This window comes from Prionailurus viverrinus, chromosome B4 (genome assembly GCF_022837055.1).
Source record: "Prionailurus viverrinus isolate Anna chromosome B4, UM_Priviv_1.0, whole genome shotgun sequence".
NCBI classification, from domain to species: Eukaryota; Metazoa; Chordata; class Mammalia; order Carnivora; family Felidae; genus Prionailurus; species Prionailurus viverrinus.
The window spans coordinates 51,130,735-51,155,511 of NC_062567.1; the positions used below are offsets into that span (position 1 = coordinate 51,130,735).

Below are 24,777 nucleotides of genomic sequence, written 5' to 3' on the forward strand. Positions count from 1 at the left end.
AATGAACAAATCAGGAGACTATAGAATGCTGGAGAGGATGTGGAGAAACGGGAACCCTCTTGCACTGTTGGTGGGAATGCAAACTGGTGTAGCCGCTCTGGAAAATAGTGTGGAGGTTCCTCAAAAAATTAAAAATAGACCCACCCTATGACCCAGCAGTAGCACTGCTAGGAATTTACCCAAGGGATACAGGTGTACTGATGCATAGGGGCACTTGTACCCCCCCAATGTTTATAGCAGCAGTCTCAACAGTAGCCGAATTATGGAAAGAGCCTAAATGTCCATCAACTGATGAATGGATAAAGAAATTGTGGTTTGTATACACAATGGAGTACTACGTGGCAATGAGAAAGAATGAAATATGGCCCTTTGTAGCAACGTGGATGGAACTGGAGAGTGTTACGCTAAGTGAAGTAAGCCATACAGAGAAAGACAGATACCATGTTTTCACTCTTATGTGGATCCTGAGAAACTTAACAGAAACCCATGGGGGAGGGGAAGGAAAAAAAAAAAAAAAAAAAGGTTAGAGTGGGAGAGAGCCAAAGCATAAGAGACTCTTAAAAACTGAAAACAAACTGAGGGTTGATGGGGGGTGGGAGGGAGGGGAGGGTGAGTGATGGGTACTGAAGAGGGCCTCTTTTGGGATGAGCACTGGGTATTGTATGGAAACCAATGTGACAATAAATTTCACATATTAAAAACAAACAAACAGTTGCCCTTCTTTTTAATTCTCCAGGCACAGAGATTTCTACAGTGAATATACCTGTCCTATTTTAAATTAATCTTTTCTTAAAGGTCACCTCCTATGCATTATAATATTTTACAGGTTATTTGATAAATTCTAAATACACATTTAATACCTTAATTGGATAAGATGATTTGCTTTTACTCATTTTATTTATTAGGTATTTGTTTTTAAATAATTGCTAAAAGGCTATGATATGTAAATACTGTAAGAAGCATACACGGGGTTCTTATTACTTTGTATGATTTCAGCCTCAGGTACTTTGGAGAGGAGCTGGCTTCATGTTATACCTCATTTTTGTGATAGAAATTATGCAAAATCAGTTCTTCTGCACCTTCAGATTCTAAGTTTAGTAGTATTTTTAAACTGAGCAGCAGTTTGGTTCAGTGAACATTATCTCCTACATACTTGGTACTTTACTAAGGTTCTGGGATATAATAGTAAGTAAATCAACATAGATCTGCCCTCAAGAGGGTTTTATAGTTCTCTAACAGTTGAAATTTTTAGAAAATATATTTGTAATTATCAGTGAGGCTTATCTTAAAAAGCATCCCTTGGTGTTACCTGTCAGTGCAACTACTTGTTCTCTTAAGTTCTGAATGGATTTCTTCTTACTGCCTTCACAAACAGAAATCGAGATTATATGGGGGCATCCAGTGTGTTTTCATTTATATTTTCCATATGTTTCTACAAGTGTAATTTTTTTTTATCAGTAACCCAAATCAGTCTTTTGGGAAGTATTATTTATGGTAACCATGGTTTCTTTTAGTTTTCTCGTAAGATTCACATTGAAACTATGTGTGAAGTAAAGAAAATCTACCTTCAGGAAGAATTTAGAATTTCGAGGAAAAAGTCCTTGCCTTTTCCGAGAGACCATCATAATCAGCCAGTCACAACTGATAAAGGTAAGTAATTAAGAAAAAATGTAATAACCAGTAATTTAAAAGGAGGAAACTTAAACATAAAAAATAAACATGAGGAGCATCTGGATGGCTCAATCCATTAAGTGTGTGACTTCAGCTCAGGTCATGATCTCACAGTTTGTGAGTTCGAGCCCCACTTCAGGCTCTGTGCTGACATCTCAGAGCCTGGAGCCCACTTTGGATTCAGTGTCTCCCTCTCTCTCTGCCCCTCCCCCACTCATGCTGTGTCTCTCCTTCAAAAATAAACTTAAAAAGTAAACATGAAATCATTACTTAATGTAAGTCATTTCCTTTTCACTACTTAATCTTCAAGTTTCCTAATAATTGATATAGTGAGCATCACATTTTACATGGCATTCATGGTGTTTTGCCCACCACAACTCTGTGAGTCAAATGGAATACCTTGCAGATCAAAAAGAAACTAAAAAAACCTTTATGCTTTCAGAGATGAAGTGACTTCCCCCAAATGAGATTGAAAATCTGTAATTTGGGACTAATTCCTGTTCCACATCTCCTGTGAGACCTACCACTATTTGAAGAAATACACTCAAACTAGTGTGTAATATTCCATTGTTTTGAATTCTTTGAATTTTTCCACGGGAAGAGTTAATGTTACAGTTTGACTAAGAACAGTAAGGGAAAACATTGAAAAATGAGTAATGTAGTTGGGCTAAACTCTCTGGAGTATATAATGTATTAATATTTTTAGATAAATAATTTATAAAGTGATTATCAATTTAAATTTACTTTGTTAGAAAAGGTCTAGGTCTAAATTTGAAGGGAAAATGTTTAGAATGCTGTAATGTTATAAGTATACCCAAAACAAGGAGATAATGTTGATTGTATTATAATTGTTTTAGTAAATGTGTCTTATAAAAGTTATTAAGCAGTGTTGTTTTAAAGTACTCTCCTGCCGTTTTCTTTCACCCTTTATGCTAGGTATTATAGTCATATAATGCTATGGATAACTTGTGGTGATTATATTGGAGAATAAAGGTTTTGTTTATTTTGTTTTGTTTTAGAGGTATGGCCTGTATATGTGGAATTGACCAGTGAAAAGATATACGGCTGTGATTTCATTGTCAGTGCTACAGGAGTTACACCAAATATAGAACCTTTTCTCTGTGGCAACAATGTAAGGTGAAGTTTTTTTTGGTTTTTTTTTTTTTTGTCCTGCTGTGAATATTTTTATATTTTTTTTAATGTTTATTTATTTTTGAGAGAGACAGAGAAAGAGTATGAGCAGAGGGAGGGGCAGAGAGAAAGGGAGACAGAATCCAGGGGAGGCTCCAGGCTCTGAACAAGCTGTCAGCACACAGCCTGACACGGGGCTCAAACTCACAAACTGTGAGATCATGACCTGAGCTAAAGTCAGATGCTTAACCGACTGAGCCACCCAGGTGCCTCATGCTGTGAATATTTTTAAAGTACTGTATGAAATTTAACTTTCAAGCATAAATAACTGTTCCTTGCTTTAGTGTAAAACTAACTTACGGAAGGTGAAAACAATTTAGATCATATTCATGTTTGGATTTGCAGTATTTCTTATTGCGTAAAGTCCTTAAGCAGCTAACATCCCAGCATAAATGTCATCATTGATGGGACATAATGCACAGTTCGTTTGTCTAAAGGTTGGTAAGAGACTGACACCTATGGATTCTTACAAGTGATTCTTTTGGAGAAATGCTAAAATGCTAAATGCCTTTTAGCATTTAAAGCTCACAAAACTGGAATATTGTAATTATGAGTGGGGTAGTCACGGTTACTGAGTGTTCCTGATGTTGAAAGTCTAAAAATTTTTGAGTTGGTCTGTCTTAATAGCATTTTGATCCCCTGGAAATTGAGCTGAGTTATCTAAACTTACAGCTATTATTTACTTTCTCATTAAAGATCAGCATACCAAGGTGTACAAATGTGACTTGTTCTTTTACTTTAGAATGACAAAGCCATCTTTCACTTTTCTTCCCATGTGTTCTCATAAGGAACATTGTTTAGTTTGATCTAGGCGAAGATGGTGGCCTGAAAGTGGATGATCACATGCACACGTCTCTCTCTGATATCTATGCTGCAGGTGACATCTGCACTGCGTCATGGCAGCCCAGCCCAGTGTGGCAGCAGGTAAGCCAGCATCCAGGATCACATCTTCATATCAGAGATTCCATGTGATGGTAAAGGAGTTGCTACCAGCAAATCTAAATATCTGGTTTTCCAACTTTTTTTACTTTAAGAAGCTGTCATAGAGTTTTTTGTGACAATTAAAGAATTTTCCCTTTTGGTAAGTTATTACATAGTGATGGAACAGTAGTTTATCAGCCCTGTCCAGTGGAACTTTATGCGATGACAGAAATGTTCTGTACCTTTGCAGTGTCCAGTCAGGTAGTCACTAACTACGTATCTCTATTGAGCACTTGAGTTTAAATAGCTACATGTATCTAGTGTCTGCCAGACTGGACAGCACAGCTTTAGATTAATAATTACTGAGGTATAAACCATGTAGATAAATGATGACCCTATTCTATCCCTGTGAGAACTGTGACTGAAAAAATTTCCTATAGGAAACAGCCTTCCTCAGCTGAACACCTCCATTGAACTGGGCATAGACTTCCTCCTAATGGTGGAGGAGAAATCCTTGAGGAAGATACTCAGACCGTGGTCATAGGTGAGGTGGTCTCAGGGGGAGGAGAGACACAGTAGATGTTACAGATAAAAGACCCAGGCAACACTCCGTGTGAGACCAGCTCCACAGGTAGGGATATTACTCCTTCAGATCAACCATGGAGTGTGAAGTAGCAGAAGAGCAGGATGTATTTTAAGAGGCAGCTTCATTACTTTGTGTGTTTTTACCTACAGCAGAGCTGACAATCATATAAAAGTGCTTTTAGCCTAGGGGCGCCAGGGTGGTATAGTCAGTTAAGTGTCAGACTCAGCTCAGGTCATGATCTCACGGTTCGTGAGTTTTTAGCCCTGCATCAGGCTCTGTGCTGACAGCTGGGAGCCTGGAGCCTGCTTTGGATTCTGTGTCTCCCTCTCTGTCTGCACACCCTCCACTCATGCTTTGTCTCTGTCCTCAAAAAATAAATGTTAAAAAAATTTTTTTTTTAAAAAGAGTGCTAGCTTGTTTTCAGTTTTCTCTGTAATCATTCTCTTTCACTTCTGTGACAGATCTGTCTGGGATTTTTTTAACGCTTTTAAACCGTTTAGGATAAATTACATCCTTAATGGGTGTCATAAACTCTGGTATAGTCCGTGTCCAAAAATGACAAGTGTCTCTTGAGTGAATCTAATAGACCCTGTCTCTTAATTTGCAGAAGCAGTAAATACTAAATAAGTACACTAATTAATCTGTTTTACACAGTCCGAGACACAGACTGAAGGGACCTTGAAGCTGGTATACATTGTTTATGTTTATAGAGGAGACTGAATTAAAAAAAAATATCAGAAATGATTGTGGTATTAGTTTTGCACACAAAAGGACATTACTAATTGCTTAGTGTAGGCTAGCTTATTTAAATCTCTTAATAGCCATTGAATAGGTGGTATACATTTTTGTTTCAGGTGAAGATTAAATAAGTAGAAATAAAAACTTAAAAATCTCTTGACTTCCAAGGCCAGTGTTCTATGCAGGATCACTGATAACCTAAGGGAAGAATTTAAAATGAATTCCCAGCATTGGTTGCTGAAATCTGGTAACATTTCTTGAGGCTGTTAGGACACCAACTAATATATCGATCTGCCTGACCACTGAGGTTTTATTGCATGAGAAGCCTTAACTATATAGCACCAAAATCTAAGGATTAGGAAAAGGAATGAATTTTTCAGTGATCATTTCTCATCTCTATTTATGCTGATGATAAACTTACTCTGTGAGAGGAGACCAGTTAATTAGTATTATTCTTCCCTGGTGTACCCTGAAATGTTTTATTTTTAGTTTATATGTTTATAGTTTAATGTTTATAGTTTATTGAAACATACAGAGTTGGTATCATCCTTTAATTTTCGAATTCTCAAATAGCAGTATCAGTTTTGGTTAGTGTGGAATGGTGATTGCTTCTGTGGCAAAGACAATCCAACTGGTCATCTGGCTAGCTAGATCTAACCAGTCTCAAGGACTCTCGATCGATATTGAAGCCCTTTAAGCAATTTTGTAAGGTTAAGGTGCTAGCATTTTTTAAGTATGGACAATGAACATTATATCTCATAACATTTTTTATTTCAGATGAGGCTGTGGACCCAGGCTAGACAGATGGGGTGGTACGCAGCCAAGTGCATGGCCGCAGCTACTTTAGGACAATCTACTGACATGGACTTCAGCTTTGAACTTTTTGCTCACGTAACAAAATTCTTTAACTATAAGGTAAGATAAACAAAGTAGTGCCTTTTTCTGCTTGTTAGCCTTTAATTATGTAATTTTATCATTTAAGTAAATATATGGTTTTAGTCATTTTACAAAAAAATGACATCTCATTTCTTGCAAATCGGTACCTGGTATTACTGCTGGTCTTAATTCCTAATCACCACCTACCTTCCTACGATACTATTTTATAGTTAAAGGTGGGGGTGGGGGGGCATCTCTTCTAGACTTACTCCCTGTTGGTGCATTTCTGCATTTCATTTGAGATCCATCCTTGCCTTGTAAGGGGAACTAATAGCTGTCATACTCAAGAATGAACCAGGTACTCTGCCATACTTATTTTACTCTGAGGCAAGTTTTTTCTTGATAATTTACTGATTTTTAATGTTCATATGTAGATTGTGTGTTAGTGTCATCTGTATAATAAATGCAGTGCTATTCTAGCATAACACAGTGTAACTACATACCATGTTTCCTTTTTTACTTTATCCCTGTGTTTAGGTTGTATTGCTGGGAAAATACAATGCACAGGGCTTAGGTTCAGATCATGAATTAATGCTGAGATGTACCAAAGGACAAGAATACGTCAAAGTCGTCATGCAGAATGGGCGCATGATGGGAGCTGTCTTAATTGGTGAAACTGATTTAGAAGAAACATTTGAAAACTTAATTTTAAATCAGATGGATCTTTCATCATATGGAGAAGATCTGCTAGATCCCAATATTGATTTAGAAGATTATTTTGATTAATAAAAGCATTTCAAGAGCTACATAATGTTCCAAATAACACAAAGTCACAATAAGGTAAAATTTAATACAAGTGATAATGATTTCAGTGGCAAAGTTTTAAAATACATTTTTTCTAACTTAAATTTACATTAAGTGCTAGGTTTTAAGTTATTTATTTCTAATTTAGCTTTGGGGCAGATTCAGCTAGGTTGTGATCTACTTAGCCAACAACTTGGCCTGGTACACCAGAATCATTCTGATTGAAATGTTAGAGAGGGCTGTGGTTTCAAGAGGCTTATAGTTTGGTTTTACTTCTAGAAATGTAGCAATAGCTTACTTACTAATATCATTTGTATTGATACTTTATTCCTTTTGCATTTGGATTCCACAGCTGTTAAGAGCTGAAATCATTCCCTTTGTAATAAGCCTATATAAAATATTCCACGTGATAACACTGCTATCAACAGTTATGTAAAAATAATACGAGTTTATGTGAACTTTAGTTTACATTTTTCTCATTTTATACTGACAATTTTTATAAATCATGATCTCAAGTGTTCAAGCCTTCAATATTAATGAAATTGTCTTAAACTACAAAATAATGGTGTATATGTACATAAAATGTTTTCTTGGAAAATTCGGAAACACTCTTTTCTTAGATTGCTGAAGCATGTTTGCAAACTTTTGGAAGTTACCTGAATTGTTTTCTTTCCTCCTTATCAGCTCCTTTAGAATGATACATTTGGGGGCGCCTGGGTGGCGCAGTCGGTTAAGCGTCCGACTTCAGCCAGGTCACGATCTCGCGGTCCGTGGGTTCGAGCCCCGCGTCAGGCTCTGGGCTGATGGCTCAGAGCCTGGAGCCTGTTTCCGATTCTGTGTCTCCCTCTCTCTCTGCTCCTCCCCCGTTCATGCTCTGTCTCTCTCTGTCCCAAAAATAAAAATAAAACGTTGAAAAAAAAAAAAAAACCAGAATGTTACATTTGAAGTGATTCAGTCTACAAACAAAAACACACACTTTGGTAAAAACTCAGCTGTTCCATTTTCTCTTCAGATTAATAGTCCCCCTGGGTCCTTCTATATCGGTTAGCTCTTAAGTGTCGGTGGCCTATCTACTCAAATATGAGCCCTATCTTGAAGGGATATGTTGTCTGAAAAACCCTAAATCTATGGACACAGTGGTACACAGCATAGTTTCACAGGCTTGAGAGTATCGGTTCAACCTTTGCTGCGCAGGCAGACTTCTCAACCAGTGTTGATCACAACCAGTATTGTGAACAAGTCCTGTGCCTACTTCAGGATCTTGATTAGATCTCTGCAGTATGCTGTTAGATGTTTCATCTTTCACATGCTGTAATGAAATAGGCAACTGGGATTTGGGAATTACAAGGACAGGCTATTCTAGCTATTAAACTGGCTTAAAATGAGTCCTCAACATGAGCCACCCTAAACACTGATTTGTTAATTTGTTCTGAACTAAAATTAGGATATTCCTCAAGTCTGTCACTAAACTGTTCTAGTCTCTGTAAGACATTGTTGAATTTACAGAGATCTAAAGAAAATAACCTGGTTACCAGAAGGCCTTTGGATATGCTCTAGGAACCAGAGTGTCTGCCAGACATGATTGAGAGATACTTAGAATCAGCCTATTGTTCATATTTACCTGATTTGTGCTCATTACACAATATTCTGGAAACTGTGGCTTCCTAGGTACACTGTTTAGAGACAAGAATGTCCTCATCATCAGATATTCCTAATTATTGATTCTAGTACCCTGATTTATATATCAGACTCTTGTTAACTGGTGAGTATAGCACAGCATAAGAAACTCAGAAGTTTCTCTGGGTACAAATTTAAGACCATAGTTACCTTCACCCACCAGGTGTCAGAACTCTGTGAGGGGGAACTGGTTAGTCCAGCTCTTCAGATACAACAAACATGCAGGATGAAAAAAAGTTCAACTACAGCACCCAGACACTGCTATCTATGTTAGTGTCTTATGAGTGATTAGCCATTACCTGGTTCAAAAATAATTCACTCTTTTGCATGGAATTTCTCTTTCCAATCAGCCACTATAAACTCTTAGAGATTAGCCTTTTCTTAAATAGCATTTCTATTCAGAGCGAAACTTTTCCCTTCATTTCTTAAAAATTTAACATGCCCTTAGTACAGCAATATAGATCCATACACATACCACTTACCCTTTTATCCTTTTATTATTTCACTGTTTTAAAACCGTGTTACTTTTGAATCTAGAAAATGCTGTTCACAGCTTGCTTAATCTTTTAAATCCATTTTGGGATCTAGTATTGCCCCCATGTAGTCCTAGCTATATATATTAGCCTATAAAGATTTAAAAACAATGAACTAGGGAGTGTTCCAATCCAAGATGGCAACATAGGAAGATCCTGAACTGGGCGCACCAAATATACACCTGTTTATAGGCAACTCCTCTTGAAGAACTGAGGACTGACTGAACAGCTTCTGTACAATAAAAGATACACCACACGGAGAACAGCAAGAGAGACAGACCTGGTAATCCACGTACCCACCCCTGATGCTGCAAACTGTAGTGGGAGGATAGAAATGAGGTACCAGGAGCAGATTCATCTACCCTGGGCCACAGAAAATAAAAGCCCTGGCTTAAAAGAGCAACTAGAATATAAAGTAGCCCTTGAACCCTGCTAAACGGGAGGGGAGCTGCTGCAACTCTTTCTGGGTTGGAAGGTCTAATATGTGCCACAGTTTATGCACCCTCCCACAACCTTGACAGCATAGATGGGAGCAGGGTCCAGATGTCCTAACCAGCCTGCCACCTCAGTAAGCCCTGACACCAGCCCCAGCTGTCCCACCAAGGCAGCCCCATGGTGGTGCACACCAGGAAGCCCTGGTCGGCGCTCACTATAGCTCCAACTATCTCACCACACTGAGGCAGGCACAAAGCACACTGAACACCTCAGGCCTGCACCACTGTGGTTTCAGACAGCTTTTCAGCACACCCCCAGCTGATGCCTGTTTTCAGCTCCAGCTCCCCTGCCAGGACACCCACACTTGACCTTCCTTGCAGGGCACCCTCCATACAGAGAACCCTAGACTGACCCCAGCCTATGCCTATTTCAGCTATAATTGTCCAAGTTGTCCCCTTTACAAAGCACCCAGTGACGTGCCCAGCCAGCAACCCATCTCAGCTCCAACTGCCCCCACCAAAGTACCTTCTGCACATCCCAGAACACCCCAGCTTACACCCACTTGGATTTCAGCCATCCTGTCAGGGTGCCCTCTGCACGGAGAACCCCAGGACTACCCATGGCTTGCACCCACTTCAGCATTTGCTTTCCTGCCAGGGCACCCAATGCCAAGAGCCTCAGGACCCACCCCCAGCCCACACCCACTTATCTACCACTCTTCTACCAGGGCAGCCCCAGCAGGGGGTACACTGCAACCCCCATCCCATGCCAGACAGCAAAAGTCACCAGATACATACAGTCTACACAGAGGACAACCACACATAAAGACCATTCCTTCAAGTTTAGGAGGAGTAGCTCTTCTGCCTAATTCATAGAAACAAAGTTAAGCAAAATGAGACAGAGGAATGTGCTCTAAATGAAAGAACAAGACAAAACCTCAGAAAAAGAAATTAATGAAATCAAGATAAGCAATATGCTTGAAGAATTTAAAGTAATTGATCATAAAGATGTTCACTGGACTACAGATAAGAGTGGGAGAACTCCATGAGAACTTTAACAAAGAACTGGAAAATAAAAACCAGAGTTGAAGAATACAACTGAAATGAAAACTACATTAGAGGGAATCAAAAGTAGATTAACGATGCAGAAGAATAATCTGGAAGATGGGGTAATGGAAAGCAGCCAAACTGAACAGCAAAGATAAAGATTTATTTTTTTTTCTTAAGTAAAATCTATGCCCAGCGTGAGGCTTGAACTCACAACTCTTTGATCGAGTCGCATGTTCTACCGACTGAACTAGTCAGCTGTCCCCCTCCTGCCACCCGCCCCAAATAAAGAATTTTTAAAAATGAGGATAGGTTAAGGGATCTGTTGACAACATCTAGTGAACAAACATTCATATTATAAGGACCCCAGAAGGAGAGAAAGGGGCATAAATTTATTTGAAGAAATAATAGCTGGAAACTTCCCAACCTAGGGAAAGAACTAGACATCCAGATTCAGGAAGCATTTTAGAGCCCCCCCTAAGATGAACTCAAGGTCCACACCACAACACATAATTAAAATGTCACAGGCTAAAGAGAGAATTGTAATAGTAAGAAGGAAACCCCTTAAAAGCTCTCAGCTGATTTTTCAGCAGAAACTTTGCAGGCCAGAAGAGTGGCATTATACATTCAAAGTGCTGAATGGAAAAAAACAAAAACAAATAAAAAACCCTACAATCAAGAATACCTGACAAGATTATCATTCGGGGGGGCGCCTGGGTGGCTCAGTCGGTTGAGCGTCCGACTTCAGCTCAGGTCACGATCTCGCGGTCCGTGAGTTCGAGCCCCGCGTCGGGCTCTGGGTTGATGGCTCAGAGCCTGGAGCCTGCTTCCAATTCTGTGTCTCCCTCTCTCTCTGCCCCTCCCCCATTCATGCTCTGTCTCTCTCTGTCTCAAAAATAAATAAATATTAAAAAAAAAAAAAATTAAAAAAAAAAATTAAAAAAAAAAAAAAAAGATTATCATTCGGAATTCAAGGAGAGAGAGTTCCCATACAAAAGGTAAAGGAATTCATCACCACTAAACTGGCCTTCCAAGAATGCAAAAGGGACTTCTTTAAATGGAAAAGAAAAAAACATATTAGACATAAGGAAACTATATATAAAAAGATGTAAAACTGGCAACATAAACATAAACCATGGAGAGGGGAGTGAAAAGGAAGTTCTTTTCGAATGTGTTATAAATGCCCATGAATTCAATATAGACTGCTTTATATTTAGGATGTTCTTTATCAACCTCATGCTAACCACAAACCCAAAACCAAATTAGGTTAAAAGAAAAAAAGAAAAAAAAAAAGGAAAAAGTACAGTATATGGGATATAGTCAGTGGTATTTTAACAGTGTTGCATGGGGACAGAGGGTAGCTACATTTGTGATGGGCACAGCATAACAGAGTTGCTGAATCATTATGTTGTACTTGTAATATTGTGTGTCAGCTACACTCAAAGTGAAAAAAAGGGGGTGCCTGAGTGGCTCAGTAGGTTAAATTAAGTGTCTTGATTTTGGCTCAGGTCCTCATCTCACAGTTCATGAGTTTGAGCCCTGCTTTGGGCTCTTCTCTCCCCCTCCCTCACTCTCTGTCCCTCCCCTACTCATTCTCTCCCTCTCTTTCTCTCTCTGTCAAAATAAATATTAAAAAAAAAAAAAAAAAAAGGAAACGAAATGAGGGGTTCTTGGGCAGCTCAGTTGGTTAAGGGTCCAACTTCAGCTCAGATCATGATTTCATGGTTCGTGAGTTCGAGTCCTGTGTCCGGCTCTGTGCTGACAGCTCAGAGCCTGGACCCTGTTTCAGATTCTCTGTCTACCTCTCTCTCTGTACCTCCCCCCTCACACTCTCTCTGTCTCAAAAATAAACATTAAAAACAATTTTTTTAATGAAAAAGAAAAGAGAGAGCCAAACATAACACTACAGAAAGTCAGCAATCACAAAGAAAGCTAGGAACAGAGAAAAGCTACAGAAACACCCAGAAAACAATCAACAGAATGACAGTAAGTATACAGCTATTAATAATTGCTTTAAATGTAAATGGTCTAGGGGCGCCTGGGTGGCTCAGTCGGTTAAGCGGCCTAAGCGGCCGACTTCAGCTCAGGTCATGATCTCTCAGTCCATGAGTTCGAGCCCCACGTCGGGCTCTGTGCTGACAGCTGAGAGCCTGGAGTCTGTTTCAGATTCTATGTCTCCCTCTCTCTGACCCTCCCCTGTTCATGCTCTGTCTCTCCCTGTCTCAAAAATAAATAAAACGTTAAAAAAAAATTTTTTTTTAATGTAAATGGTCTAAATGTTCCACTCAAAAGACATAGGATGGTGGAATGGATTAAAAAATCAAGACTCATCTATCTGTTGCCCAAGAGACTTGCTTTGGGCCTAAAGACACATACAGACTGAAAGTGAAGGGATGGAAAAACTTATTAGGCAAATGAAAGCAAAAAGAAAAGCCAGAGTAGCAGTTAAAACAAACTTTAAAACAGACTGTAACAAACAGAGTCAAAGAAGGGCAACACATAATAATAAAGGTACCTATCCTATCTATGCACCCAACATACGAATCTAGATACATAAGGCAAACATAAGCAGACAAAGGGAAAAATTAATGGTAATGTAGTAATGGTAGGGAACTTTAACTCTCCACTTATATCAATGGATAGATCATAAAGGCAGAAAGTCAACAAGGACATTGTCTTTGAACAACACGTTAGACTAGATGCACACAATAGACACATACAGAACATTCCATCCAAAAGAGCAGAATACACATGCTTTCAAGTGCACATGGAGCATTCTCTAGAACAGATAGCATTAGGGGACAAAATAAGTCTAAATAAATTTAAGAAGACTGCATCTTTTCTGAACACAACAGTATGAAACTAGAAGTCAATCTAAAGAAAAAAAAATATACACGTGGAGGGTAAACAACATGCTACTACACAAAAAATACATGGAGACAAAGGGAAACGGAAACACAATGCTTAAAAATCTTTGGGACACAGCAAAAGCTGTGCTAAGAAATTTATAGCAATAGAAGCCTACCTCAAACAACAAGAAATTTAACCTTATGCCCAAGGGAACTAGAAAAAGAACAAAACCCAAGATAAGTAGAAGGAAGGATATAATGAAGATAAAAGCAGAAGTAAATGAAACAGAGTTTAAGAGAAACAAAGATCAAGGAAACCAAGAACTGGTGTTTTGAAAAGATAAATGAAATTGATAAACCTTTACCCAGACTCATTGAGAAAAAATAAGAGAGGACCCAAGTAAAATCAGAAATGAAAGAGAAGTAACAACTGACACCATAGAAATACAAAAGCTTGTAAGAGTATTATGAAAAATTATATGCCAACAATTGAAGAACCTAGAATAAATAGGTAAATTCCTAGAAACCTATAATTTTCCAAAACTGAATCAGGGAAAATGGAAGTCTGAACAGACCAATTACTAGGAACAATACAGAAGTGATAATCCAAAAACTACCAATAAAGGTCCAAGATCACATGCATTCATAGGTAAATTCTACCCAACACTTAAAAAAGAGTTAATGCTAATCATAATATTACCATAAACTTAGTGGCTTAAAAAAACACAAATTTATTATCTTGCATTTCTATGGGTTAGAAGTCTGACGGGTCTCCCTAGATTAAAATCAAGGTGTCAGCAGGGATGGATTTCTTTTGGAGGCTCTAGGGAAGAATCTGTTTCCTTGTCCTTTCCAGTTTCTAAAGTTAATTCTCCTCAAACTATACCAAAAAAATAGAAGAGAAAGGAAAGCTTTTAAATACATTCCATGAGGCCAGACTTACCTTGATACTAAAACCAAAGACAACAGACAAAAAGAATACTATAGGCCAATATCCCCAATGAACAAAGATGCAAAAATCCTCACCAAAATATTAGCAAACCATATTTAACAATACATTAAAAAGATCATTCAACAGTCAAGTGGAATTGATTCTGGGGATACATGGATAATTCAATACTGGCAAATCTATTACATATTTATAAGAGGAAGAGTAAAAACCATATCATCTCGATAGATGCAGAAAAAGCATCTGACAAAATTCAACATCTGCTCATGACAAAAAGTCAACAAAGTGAGTTTAGGGGGAACACACCTCAACATAATAAAGGTCATACGTGAAGAATTTGCAGCTTACACTTAATGATGAAAAACTGGGAGCTTCTCCACTATAATCAGGAGCAAGACAAGGATGTCCACTCTCATCACTTTTGTTCAACATAGTACTGGAAGTACTAGCCACAGCAACCAGAAATAAAAGAAACCCATATTGGTAAGGGAGGAATTAAAATGCCACTATATGTAGGTAAAAAGAACTATGCAAAGAAAACCCTAAAGACTTCACCAAAAAGTATTAGAATGAATTCAGTAAAGTTGCAGGATACAAAATTAATACACAGAAATCAATTATGTTTCTATACACTAATAATGAAGTAGCAGAAAGATAAATTAAAAACATAATTCCATTTACAATTGCACTACACATAATAAAATACCCAGGAATAAACTTAACCAGGAAGATGAAAGAACATGTACTTTAATGAAAAAAACAATGATGAAAGAAATTAAAGATAACATAAGCAGATGGAAAGATATTCCATGCTTATGGATTGGAAGAATACTGATAAAATTCCTAATACACAAAGCAATCTACAGATTCAATGCAATCTCTATCAAAATACCAATAGCATTTTTCATAGAACTACAATAATCCTAAAATTTGTATGGAACCACAGAAGACCTCAAATAGCCAAATAAATCTTGAGAAGGAAGAACAAAGCTGGATTTCACATCCCAGATTTCAAGATGTAGTAGAAAACTGTAATAACCAAAACAGTATTATACTAGCACAAAAATAGATGCAGATCAATGGAACGGAATAGGGAGCCCAGAAATACACACACACTTACACGGTCAATTAATCTATGACACTGAATGCAAGAATACACAATAAAGAAAAAGTCTCTTCAATAAATAGTGTTGGGAAAACTGGACAGCTACATGCAAAGACTGAAACTGAACCACTTTCTTACACCATACATAGAACCAAACTCAAAATGGAATAAAGACCTAAACGTGAGAGCTGAAACCATAAAATGCCAGAAGAGAACATTAGGCAATAATTTCTTTGACATCAGCCATAGTATAATTTTTCTGAATATGTCTCCTAACACAAGAGAAAACAAAAACAAAAATAAGTTATTGGGTCCACACCAAAAAAGCTTTTCCACAATGAAGAAAAACAAAACTGAAAGATAACCTACTGAATGGGAGAAGATATTTGCAAATGACATATCCAATAAAGGGTTAGTATCCAAAATATGTAAAGAGCTTATAAACTCAAACCAAAAAAGCCAAATAATCCAATTAAAAAAATGGGCATTTTTTTCCAAAGAAGACTTTTTTCCAAAGAAGACTTACAAATAGCCAACAGACACATGAAAAGATGCTCACCATCACTAGTCATCAGGGAAATGCAAATCAAAACCACAATGTGGGATCACTTCACACATTGCCAGAATAGTTAAAATCAGAAACACAAGAAACAAGTGTTGGTGAGGATGGGGAGATAAGGGAATTCTTGTGCACTGTTGATGGCAATGCAAATTGGTACAGTCACTGTGGAAAACAGTACAGAAGTTACTCAAAAAATTAAAAATAGAATTACCATACGATCCAGTAATTCCACTACCAAGTATTTACCCAAAGAAAATGAAAACACTAATTTAAAAATACCTATGCACTCCTATTTTTACAGCCAAGATATGAAAGCAACTCAAGTGTCCATTGTTGACACATGAATGGATAAGAAGATGTGGTATACATACACAATGGAATATTACTCAACCATAAAAAGAAACATCTTGCTATTTGCAACAACATGAATGGACCTAGAGAGGGTATTATGCGAAATAAGTCCAAGATAAATACCATAGGATTTCACTTACATGTAGAAACTAAGAAACAAAGGAAGAAACAAAACCCAGAAACAGACCCATAAATACAGAACACAAATTGATGTTTGCTAGAGGGGAGAGAGGGTAAAATGGGTGAAGGAGAGTGGGAGATACAGCTTAACAGTAATGGAATGAATAAGTAATGGGGATGAAAGGTACAGCACAGGGAATGTAGTCAATGGTATTGTAATTGCACCAAATGGGGACGGATGGTAGCCACACTTATAGTGGGCACAGCACAATGTATAGACTTACCAAACCACTGTGTAGTACACCTGAAAATAACCTTATATGTCAACTATACTTCAGTGAGGAAAAAAGTGAACTCAACAAATGCCTTTACATCAGTTATCACACATTTTCTTGCATGCTTCATCAAAATGTTGAGCTATCAATACACAGTGACATTGCAAACACATTTAGAGATAAAAATTATTAAATGACCTAACAAGTTTTAAAAATTCCTATTCCAAAACACAGTTATATGTTCTATTACTTTCCTATTGCTTATCATAACATTACCATAAACTTAGTGGCTTAAAAAAACACAAATTTATTATCTTACATTTCTATAGGTTAGAAGTCTGGCATGGGTCTCCCTAGATTAAAATCAAGGTGTCAGCAGGGATGGATTTCTTTTGGAGGCTTTAGGGAAGAATCTGTTTCCTTGTCTTTTCCAGTTTCTAAAGACTGCCTTAAATTCCTTGGTTAATGCCCCGGTTTCCTCCATCTTCAAGGCCAATAAGTATCATTCTGACCTTTCCTGCTCCCTTCTACATTTAAGGACCCTTCGGATTATACCGGACTCCTCAAACAACCCAGAGTTATATCCCTACTTTAAGGTTGATTGTCAACCTTAATTCCATTTGCAATCTTAATCCCCTTTTGCCATGCAAGGTAGCTTACAGTTTACAGGAATTTGGATTTAGACATCTTTGGGGCACTGGTCTTCTCCCCACCATGTAAAATTTTTTTCCATATGTACCCTAAACATTGCTTTAAGAAGTTGTCAGGGATTCACTTTGAAATTCAGTATTTTGCAACTATTAAATAACCTTCCTGATTAGCAAAGCAGTTTCTTTTACAGTATCAGTTTCACTCTAAATCACAAAATGTAGGGGCGTCTGGGTGGCTCAGTCGGTTAAGCGTCCAACTTTGGCTCAGGTCATGATCTCACAGTTCGTGGGTTCGAGCCCCGCATCAGGCTCTGTGCTGACAGCTCAGAGCCTGGAACCTACTTTGGATTCCATGTTTCCCTCTCTCTCTGCTCCTCTCCTGCTCACACTCTCGTCTTTCTCTCTCTCAAAAGCAAAATAAACATTAAAAAAAAAAAATTTTAAATCGCAAAATGTACTTCTTGGGAGTCTACTGGATGTCTAATGAAATTTTCATTTTCCTATTTAACTAGATTATTGTGCCCTCTATAGGAAAGAAATGGCATTTTTGTCCAGCTACTGCTTATCAGTTCAAAATTTTTGAGTAGTATAAAGATAACTAATACTAAGAAGCCATTGGGGAATTATATGGTCTCATTAAAACCACCCTAAATGGCCTTAAAATTTATTTCTTATGGAAAAGCTTAACTATGTTCTTATTTCATCAACCCTTCAGCTGGTGAGATGATACATTACTAAGCTCAATTCTCAAAACCTATTATATACACCTTTTCAAAATTATAAAGCATGTAGCTGTATGCCAGTGCCAGAGAGAAAAAGCTTAAGTTCATTGTCAATTTATATCAAAACTTTCAATGAAAGAGGGGATGAATGAAATAGGATTAAGAGGTATCATCTTCTAGTATATAAAGATAACTATATAAAGATAACAGCAGGATATAATGTACAGTAGAGGGAATATAGTCCATAATATTGTACCAACTCTGTAGGGAGACAGAGGGCAACTAGACTTCTTGTGGTAACCATTTTGTAATGTATGAGAATACTGAATCACTATGTTACAAACCTGAAATTAATACAACATTCTACTTCAATTATTCTTCAACTAAAAAAATTAGCATCTTAGTATACTTGTTTTACTTAAAAACTACAAAAAAAAATAGTTTTGGAGGATTATCAGGTAGAGAGAGAGAATATATTTTCTTGAATTAAGGCAGATCCTAAGAGTTCATATACTGGCTCCCATCCTTCAGACACTTGCTTTTCAGGTTTCTACTTGATACTCTACTGGTGTATTTACTTAGTGAACAAGTACTCAAAGTAATTTCTTAGACTTTCAAATTGTGCTTATGTTTAAATGCAAATAAATAAAAAAGTTAAATAAAAAAGGTATGTGGCTTACTTGGTTATGTTTTGACAACATGACTCCATCTCATAAAGCTTCTGTTGTCCCACATTTTCCATCACCACCATTGAACTTATTCTGAATATATCTCCAAAGCTGTAATACAAAATACAGTCACTTTCATGTCATCTCAGCTGGTAGTGTGAGAAATCTTGAGATTGCATAGCTACTTAAAAATTTCAAAATATGCAAAAATAGGATGTATAAAATCAGGTAGCAATGCTTTATAGTCTAAATATATCACATCTACAAAGTTCAGAAATGTGAAAGTTAATTTGTAACAGCTTCCCTCTACAAAGTTCAGAAATGTGAAAGTTAATTTGTAACAGCTTCCCTCAAGTTATAAAAAGAAAAAAATGACTATAGAAACTTAATCTACTTTATGAGTTAAAAAATATATACATAAATAATACAGTTATTGAAGTTATAGATTAGAGACCACTAATTAAAAATTCAGAAGGCAAAGATGGGACACCAAATTATCTTAGCAAACATAGGAAACAATTCATAACACTGCAATACAAGTAAAATAGGCACTTAAGTAAAAGTAAAAAAAAAACTGCAAAAATGGCTTCATTGTTCTAAAAATACTAGCTAATAATGAAGATTCAGAATACAGAATTATTAAACATCATCTATAGTGTGCTCTCTAGAAAAACTTTTTTAAAAGTTACTTCTGAAGACGAGTTATACATACCTGCACATCCTTAGTAATAATTCAATAGATTTACTCACTGATGAATAACAAACCTCCAATGTTATATTAATTCCCGTATCAAATGCAACCGTGGCCACTACTATCTAATCTGTTTTTACACTTTATGCTAATTAAGTTAAAATATTTTTAATGTTTTGTTTTTTTTTTTAATTTATTTTTGAGACAGAGAGAGAGCATAAGCAGGGGAGGGGCAGAGAGAGAGGGAGACACAGAATCTGAAGCAGGCTCCAGGCTCCAAGCTGTCAGCACAGAGCCCGACACGGGGCTCATACCCACAAACCGTCATGACCTGAGCTGAAGTTGGATGCTTAATCGATTGAGCCACCCAGGCGCCCCATCATTCTATAATTTTAGAACCAACTGAATTGTAACCAAGGCTCTACTTCAGTAAAGGGTTTAAATTAAAAAAAAAAAAAAAAAAGGAAAAAAAAAAAAAAGAACTACAGAAGCATACCTTAGAAACATTTAACATGGTAGCTGAAATTCCTAATGCTTTAAAACCATTAACTGGTCTTCCGTAAGAGAGATCAATGGGCAAATCACAATGGTAAAACCTAAAAGAAAAAGTAACTACCTTAAAATTTACACTTTCTCCAGAATAAGTTTCTACCACTCACCTGAGGGCATCACACATTAATATACTTCCTATTTTTTAGCCTCATTAATAGAGGTGATAAATGATCATTAACCAAATAAGCAAATAGAAGATTACAGGGAAATCTCTTCCCTTATTCAATACTATAAAAATAGGGGCGCCTGGGTGGCTCAGTCAGTTAAGCATCCGACTTCGGCTCAGGTCATGATCTCACAGTTCGTGGGTTCAAGCCCTGCGTTGGGCTCTGTGCTGACAGCTCAGAGCCTGGAGCCTGTTTCAGATTCTATGTATCCCTCTCTCTCTCTGCCCCTCCCCTGTTCACGCTCAGTCTCTGTCTCAAGAATAAACAAACATTAAAAAATAATAATAATAAAAATAGGTATCATTTTGAATTTTTACTTTACTATCATTTTTTAACAATCAGTATTGGTAATCTCAGCAAAATAACATAAATCTAGTCAAATACTGCCCAGTTATATCAGGAAAAAAATACTACAAAGCTTTCCAAAGAAAAGATAGCAACCTGTATAGTTAAGAATGGTAGTTACATAAGCGTTCTTCCACACTCACTGTACCAGATTAATTTATGCTGAGTAGAAACTGATGAATAGTTTATTGACTGAAGTTCTTTTTTTTTTTTAATATTTATTTTATTTGAGAGAGAGAGAGATGGCATGAGCAGAGTAGGGGCAGAGAGACAGAGAATTCCAAGCAGGCTCTACACTGGGAGCACTCAATGAGATCATGACCTGAGCAGAAATCAAGAGTTGGATGCTCAACTGATTAAGCCACCCAGGCACCCCTTGACTGAAGTTCTGAAAGTATATCACTTTCTCTTATTACTGAAACTGTCTGCAGCTATATAGCTATTCTACATTATTAAAATTGCTGACCTCTGTAGTTTGTTCCTTAAAATAACCTGAGACAGAGAGCAGATAAATTAAAAACTATACTCAGATTCAGACTTTATCAGGGATTTTACCATCTCAAATAGTCTCTCTGCTGTATTTTCACATTCTCCCTCATCAATGGTAACTTCTCATTACATTTAAACATGGGCAAGCCTCTCTCATCTTTGAAAAACCCTGGATAACTAATTTAGGGCACCCTCTCTTTTTCCCTTCACAGCAGTTCTTTCCAAAGAATATCCCATTCACTAGCTCCCCATCCTCAATTTCTCTCCCCTCTCTCCATTCCCACGTAAATTCTTTCTCCAAATGTACCCTACTTCAGTGAACAACTTCACCATTTGTCCCAGCCTAGAATTTGGGCGTCATTCTAGACTATCCCTTCTCCTACCCCCATCCAATGAATACCAAGTCCTTCTGAATCTACCTCCTAATTATTTCTATAATTCCTCCGTCTTCTAAACCACAATTCTGACAAGTCTCTTACCAGTATAAAACCCTTCCATGGTTTCCCACTAATCTAGGGAAGATTTTATAGTATCTTTCAAGACTCTTTCCACGTGCCTTGCCCCTCACTGCCTGCCACACTGAAATTCTTCCAGATTACTGATATTCCCTATACACATGTTCTTACTTTTGGGCTCTCAGAAATACTGCTCCGCTGAATGAACATTCTTCCTTACTCTGCTATCCTTTCTTTGCCTACTTATCCTTCAGCTTTTAGCTCAAATGCCACTTCCTCAGACAGCCTTCTCTGGACAGCCCCTAGACCAGACCTTTGCACTGACTTAATTCCCTATTAACACCTTTATCACAAAACCTTTACTGCAATTGCTTGCAATTACCTATACTCACTAGACTGGGGTCAATAAACTAAGAACTGGCTGCTTGTTTGGGTAAATAAAGTTTTAATTTTCATCTAAAATTTTCTACATGGTTTTATGTAGGTTGAGTAGATTAATGATTAAGATTTAAAGAATCCCTACACTTTTCTCTGTTAATTTTCAATGTCTGCAAGAACAACTGTTTTTCATTAACTTTTTTTAAAGTTTACTTATTTATATTGTAAAACAGACACCAATAGGACTTTAATAGCTAGAGAGGAAAAATCAATGCCTGGCCTCAAAGCTTCACAGAATAGGCTGATTTTCTGTTAGGAGCTAACAGAGCCAATGCTCATTTACCATTCCAAAACTCATAGGGGCAAGAATTATGCTAAATATACTCTGTCTATGTTCAGTAAGCCTGAATGACAGCACATTTGTTTATAACATGTTTACTAAGTACTTTAAGCCCACTGTTGAGACCTAGTGCTCAGGGGGAATAGAACAAAGAAAGATTTTTTCCATTGATAGTGCATCTGGTCACCCAAGAGCTCTGATGGAGCTCCATCTCTGATGGAGATGTCCAAGAGATTCATCTTGTTTTCACGCCTGATAACACAACATCCATCTGCAACCCATGGGTCAATAAGTCATTTTTGACTTTCAAGTCTTATTATTTACAAAATACATTTCATAAGGCTATAGCTGCCACAGATAGGGATTGCTCTGATGGATCTGGGCAAAGTCAATTGAAAACCTTCTGGAAAGGATCTGACATGCTAGATGTCATTCGGAAAATTCATTATTCATGGGAAGAAGTCAAAATATAAATATTAACAGGAATTCAGAAGAAGTTGATTCCAACCCTCATGGATGACTTTGAGGGTTCAAGATTTCATTGGACAAAGTCACTGCAGATACAGTAGAAACAGCCAAAGAACTAGAATTAGAAGTAGAGCCTGAAGACAGGAGTGAACTGCTGCACTCTCATGATAAAAATAACAGGAGTCATCTTAGGGGTGAGCGAATAAAGTGGTTCTTGAAGATGCTGTAAAAATTGTTGAAAGAACAACAAAGGATTTAGAGTATTACATAAACTTACTAGTTAATAAAGGAGCAGCAGCAGGTTTTGAGAGGACTGGCTCCAATTTTGAAAGAAGTTCTACTATAGGTAAAATGCTACCACACGTACAGAGAAATCATACATGAAAAAAAGGAAAAGCCCACCAATGTGGCACACTTGATTGCTGTCTTGTTTTAAGAAATTGCCACAGCCACCCCAACTTTCAGCAACCACCACCCTGATCAGTCAGCAGCCATCAACATCGAGGGAAGACGCCTGACCAGCAAAAATACTACACTCACTGAAAGCTCATTTTTCAGCAATAAAGTATTATTTTTTTTTAAGTTTATTTACTTATTTTGAGAGATAAAGAGGGGGAGAGAGTGTGAGTTGAGGAGGAGCAGGGAGAGAGAAATCCCAAACAGGCCCCTACACTGACAGTAGAGCCTGAAGCAGGCCTCAAACCCATGAACCGTGAGATCATGACCTGAGCTAAAACCAAAAATTGGATGCTCAACTGACAGAACCACCCAGGCATTCCAGCAATAAAGTATTCTTAATTAAGATATGAACATTGTTGTTCGAGACATTCTATTGCAAACTTAATAGATCACAGTATAAATATAATTTTTATATGCACTGGGAAACCAAACAATTCATTTGCCTTGCTTTATGATATTGGCTTTATTGTAGTGGTTAGAAACAAACCTATAAGATCTCTGAGGTATGCCTGTATCACCAGAAAAGTAGGGAATATATGTGGGAATAGATTCTATGGATACTAAATCAGAGTGAACAGAACAAAATAGGTAAAAAGCTAAATTTACTGATACAAAAATTCTGGCTTAGTGCATTAAATACAGTGGCCAGGAGTGGCTCTAATAATTTACTTAGCTGTTTGCCAGAAACCTGGCTCCAATGATGAATGTCAGAAAGTTGGGCTGGAATGACACAGGTGTAGATTCCAATCACACTGAAGTGCTAGAACTTCCTAGGTATAGTCTAAAAAGGGAGTCCAGAGGCTTAGGGAGATGGGAATGCTAGAGTGGATTATCAGGTAGATTACTATCTACTCTCTTGTGGTGTCCACCAGGAAAATCCAGAGGACACTCCCTTCACTAAAGTGAAAAATACATTAATAAGGGGAGCCCCAGCATCCCTGAAGAACTCATAGTGGCTGTTCTCTTTAAGCTAGGAATGACAGTAAGGAAAGTATTGCCTTTGAACTAGGTCAACAGAATCAACAAGAATGATGGATTCCAAGGTATGGGAGCTAAATGGTAGCAATTCAATTCATAACCAAAGAAAAGGTACATGTGTTGCTATAAGAGGCAAGAGAACAGAAGCAGTAATCACAATAGTCCACAGAGAACTCTGGCATTGGCTAGTTGGTCATGATGTCCTTGAAACAGATTACTCAATCTGAATATGCAGAATACAAAGCCCTGATTCTGGTAAATGGAAGTTTGACCTGAATCACTAGAGTCAGAGTCCTTCAACCAGTTCCCAGAAATGACCCAATTTATAGACAAAGAGTCCCTTGAATAAAGTGGAGGTTGGGACCCTTTGAGGAAGAATTCTATTACATAACTAAAATTTTATGTAGTAAGTCTTCACACTAGTATTCTCCAGAGGAACTTATCAGAGTAATTACGTACTGGGGAAAGGAAAATAACTTCTCAGAAATTACTGGACATTAACTCTGAAATGACAGTTTCTGGAAGACTAAAATGCCATGGTGATCCACCAGTCAAAACAGGGACTGGACTTTATAAAAGTCACATGATCGATGCAGTTTTGCTCAGGTTCATTACAGAGTGGGCTCAGGAGGTCCTCTAACCTACTCTGGTTATTTCCCCGGTTCCAGATCATATTATCAGAACAGACATATTCAGCAACTAACCAAATCCATGTATTGGTCCCCT

General features: G+C 37.5%; 1 protein-coding gene and 1 long non-coding RNA gene across 3 annotated transcripts in view; one reads left to right on the top strand and one right to left on the bottom strand.

The window, feature by feature from the left end:
* Nucleotides 1-7,613, top strand: part of LOC125169848 (pyridine nucleotide-disulfide oxidoreductase domain-containing protein 1) — a 28,858-nt gene extending 21,245 nt beyond the window's left edge. For both annotated transcript variants that reach the window (XM_047865637.1, XM_047865638.1), the window contains 5 exons: nt 1,515-1,650; nt 2,691-2,803; nt 3,664-3,786; nt 5,885-6,022; nt 6,521-7,613. In XM_047865637.1, the coding sequence (XP_047721593.1) occupies nt 1,515-1,650; nt 2,691-2,803; nt 3,664-3,786; nt 5,885-6,022; nt 6,521-6,769 (759 nt within the window). In that variant the 3' untranslated portion in view covers nt 6,770-7,613. The remainder of the gene's footprint in view (nt 1-1,514; nt 1,651-2,690; nt 2,804-3,663; nt 3,787-5,884; nt 6,023-6,520) is intronic.
* Nucleotides 1-24,777, bottom strand: part of LOC125169850 (uncharacterized) — a 54,938-nt gene that overhangs the window by 10,109 nt on the left and 20,052 nt on the right. The window contains exon 2 of the long non-coding RNA XR_007153809.1: nt 18,742-18,840. This is a non-coding gene — a long non-coding RNA (uncharacterized LOC125169850). The remainder of the gene's footprint in view (nt 1-18,741; nt 18,841-24,777) is intronic.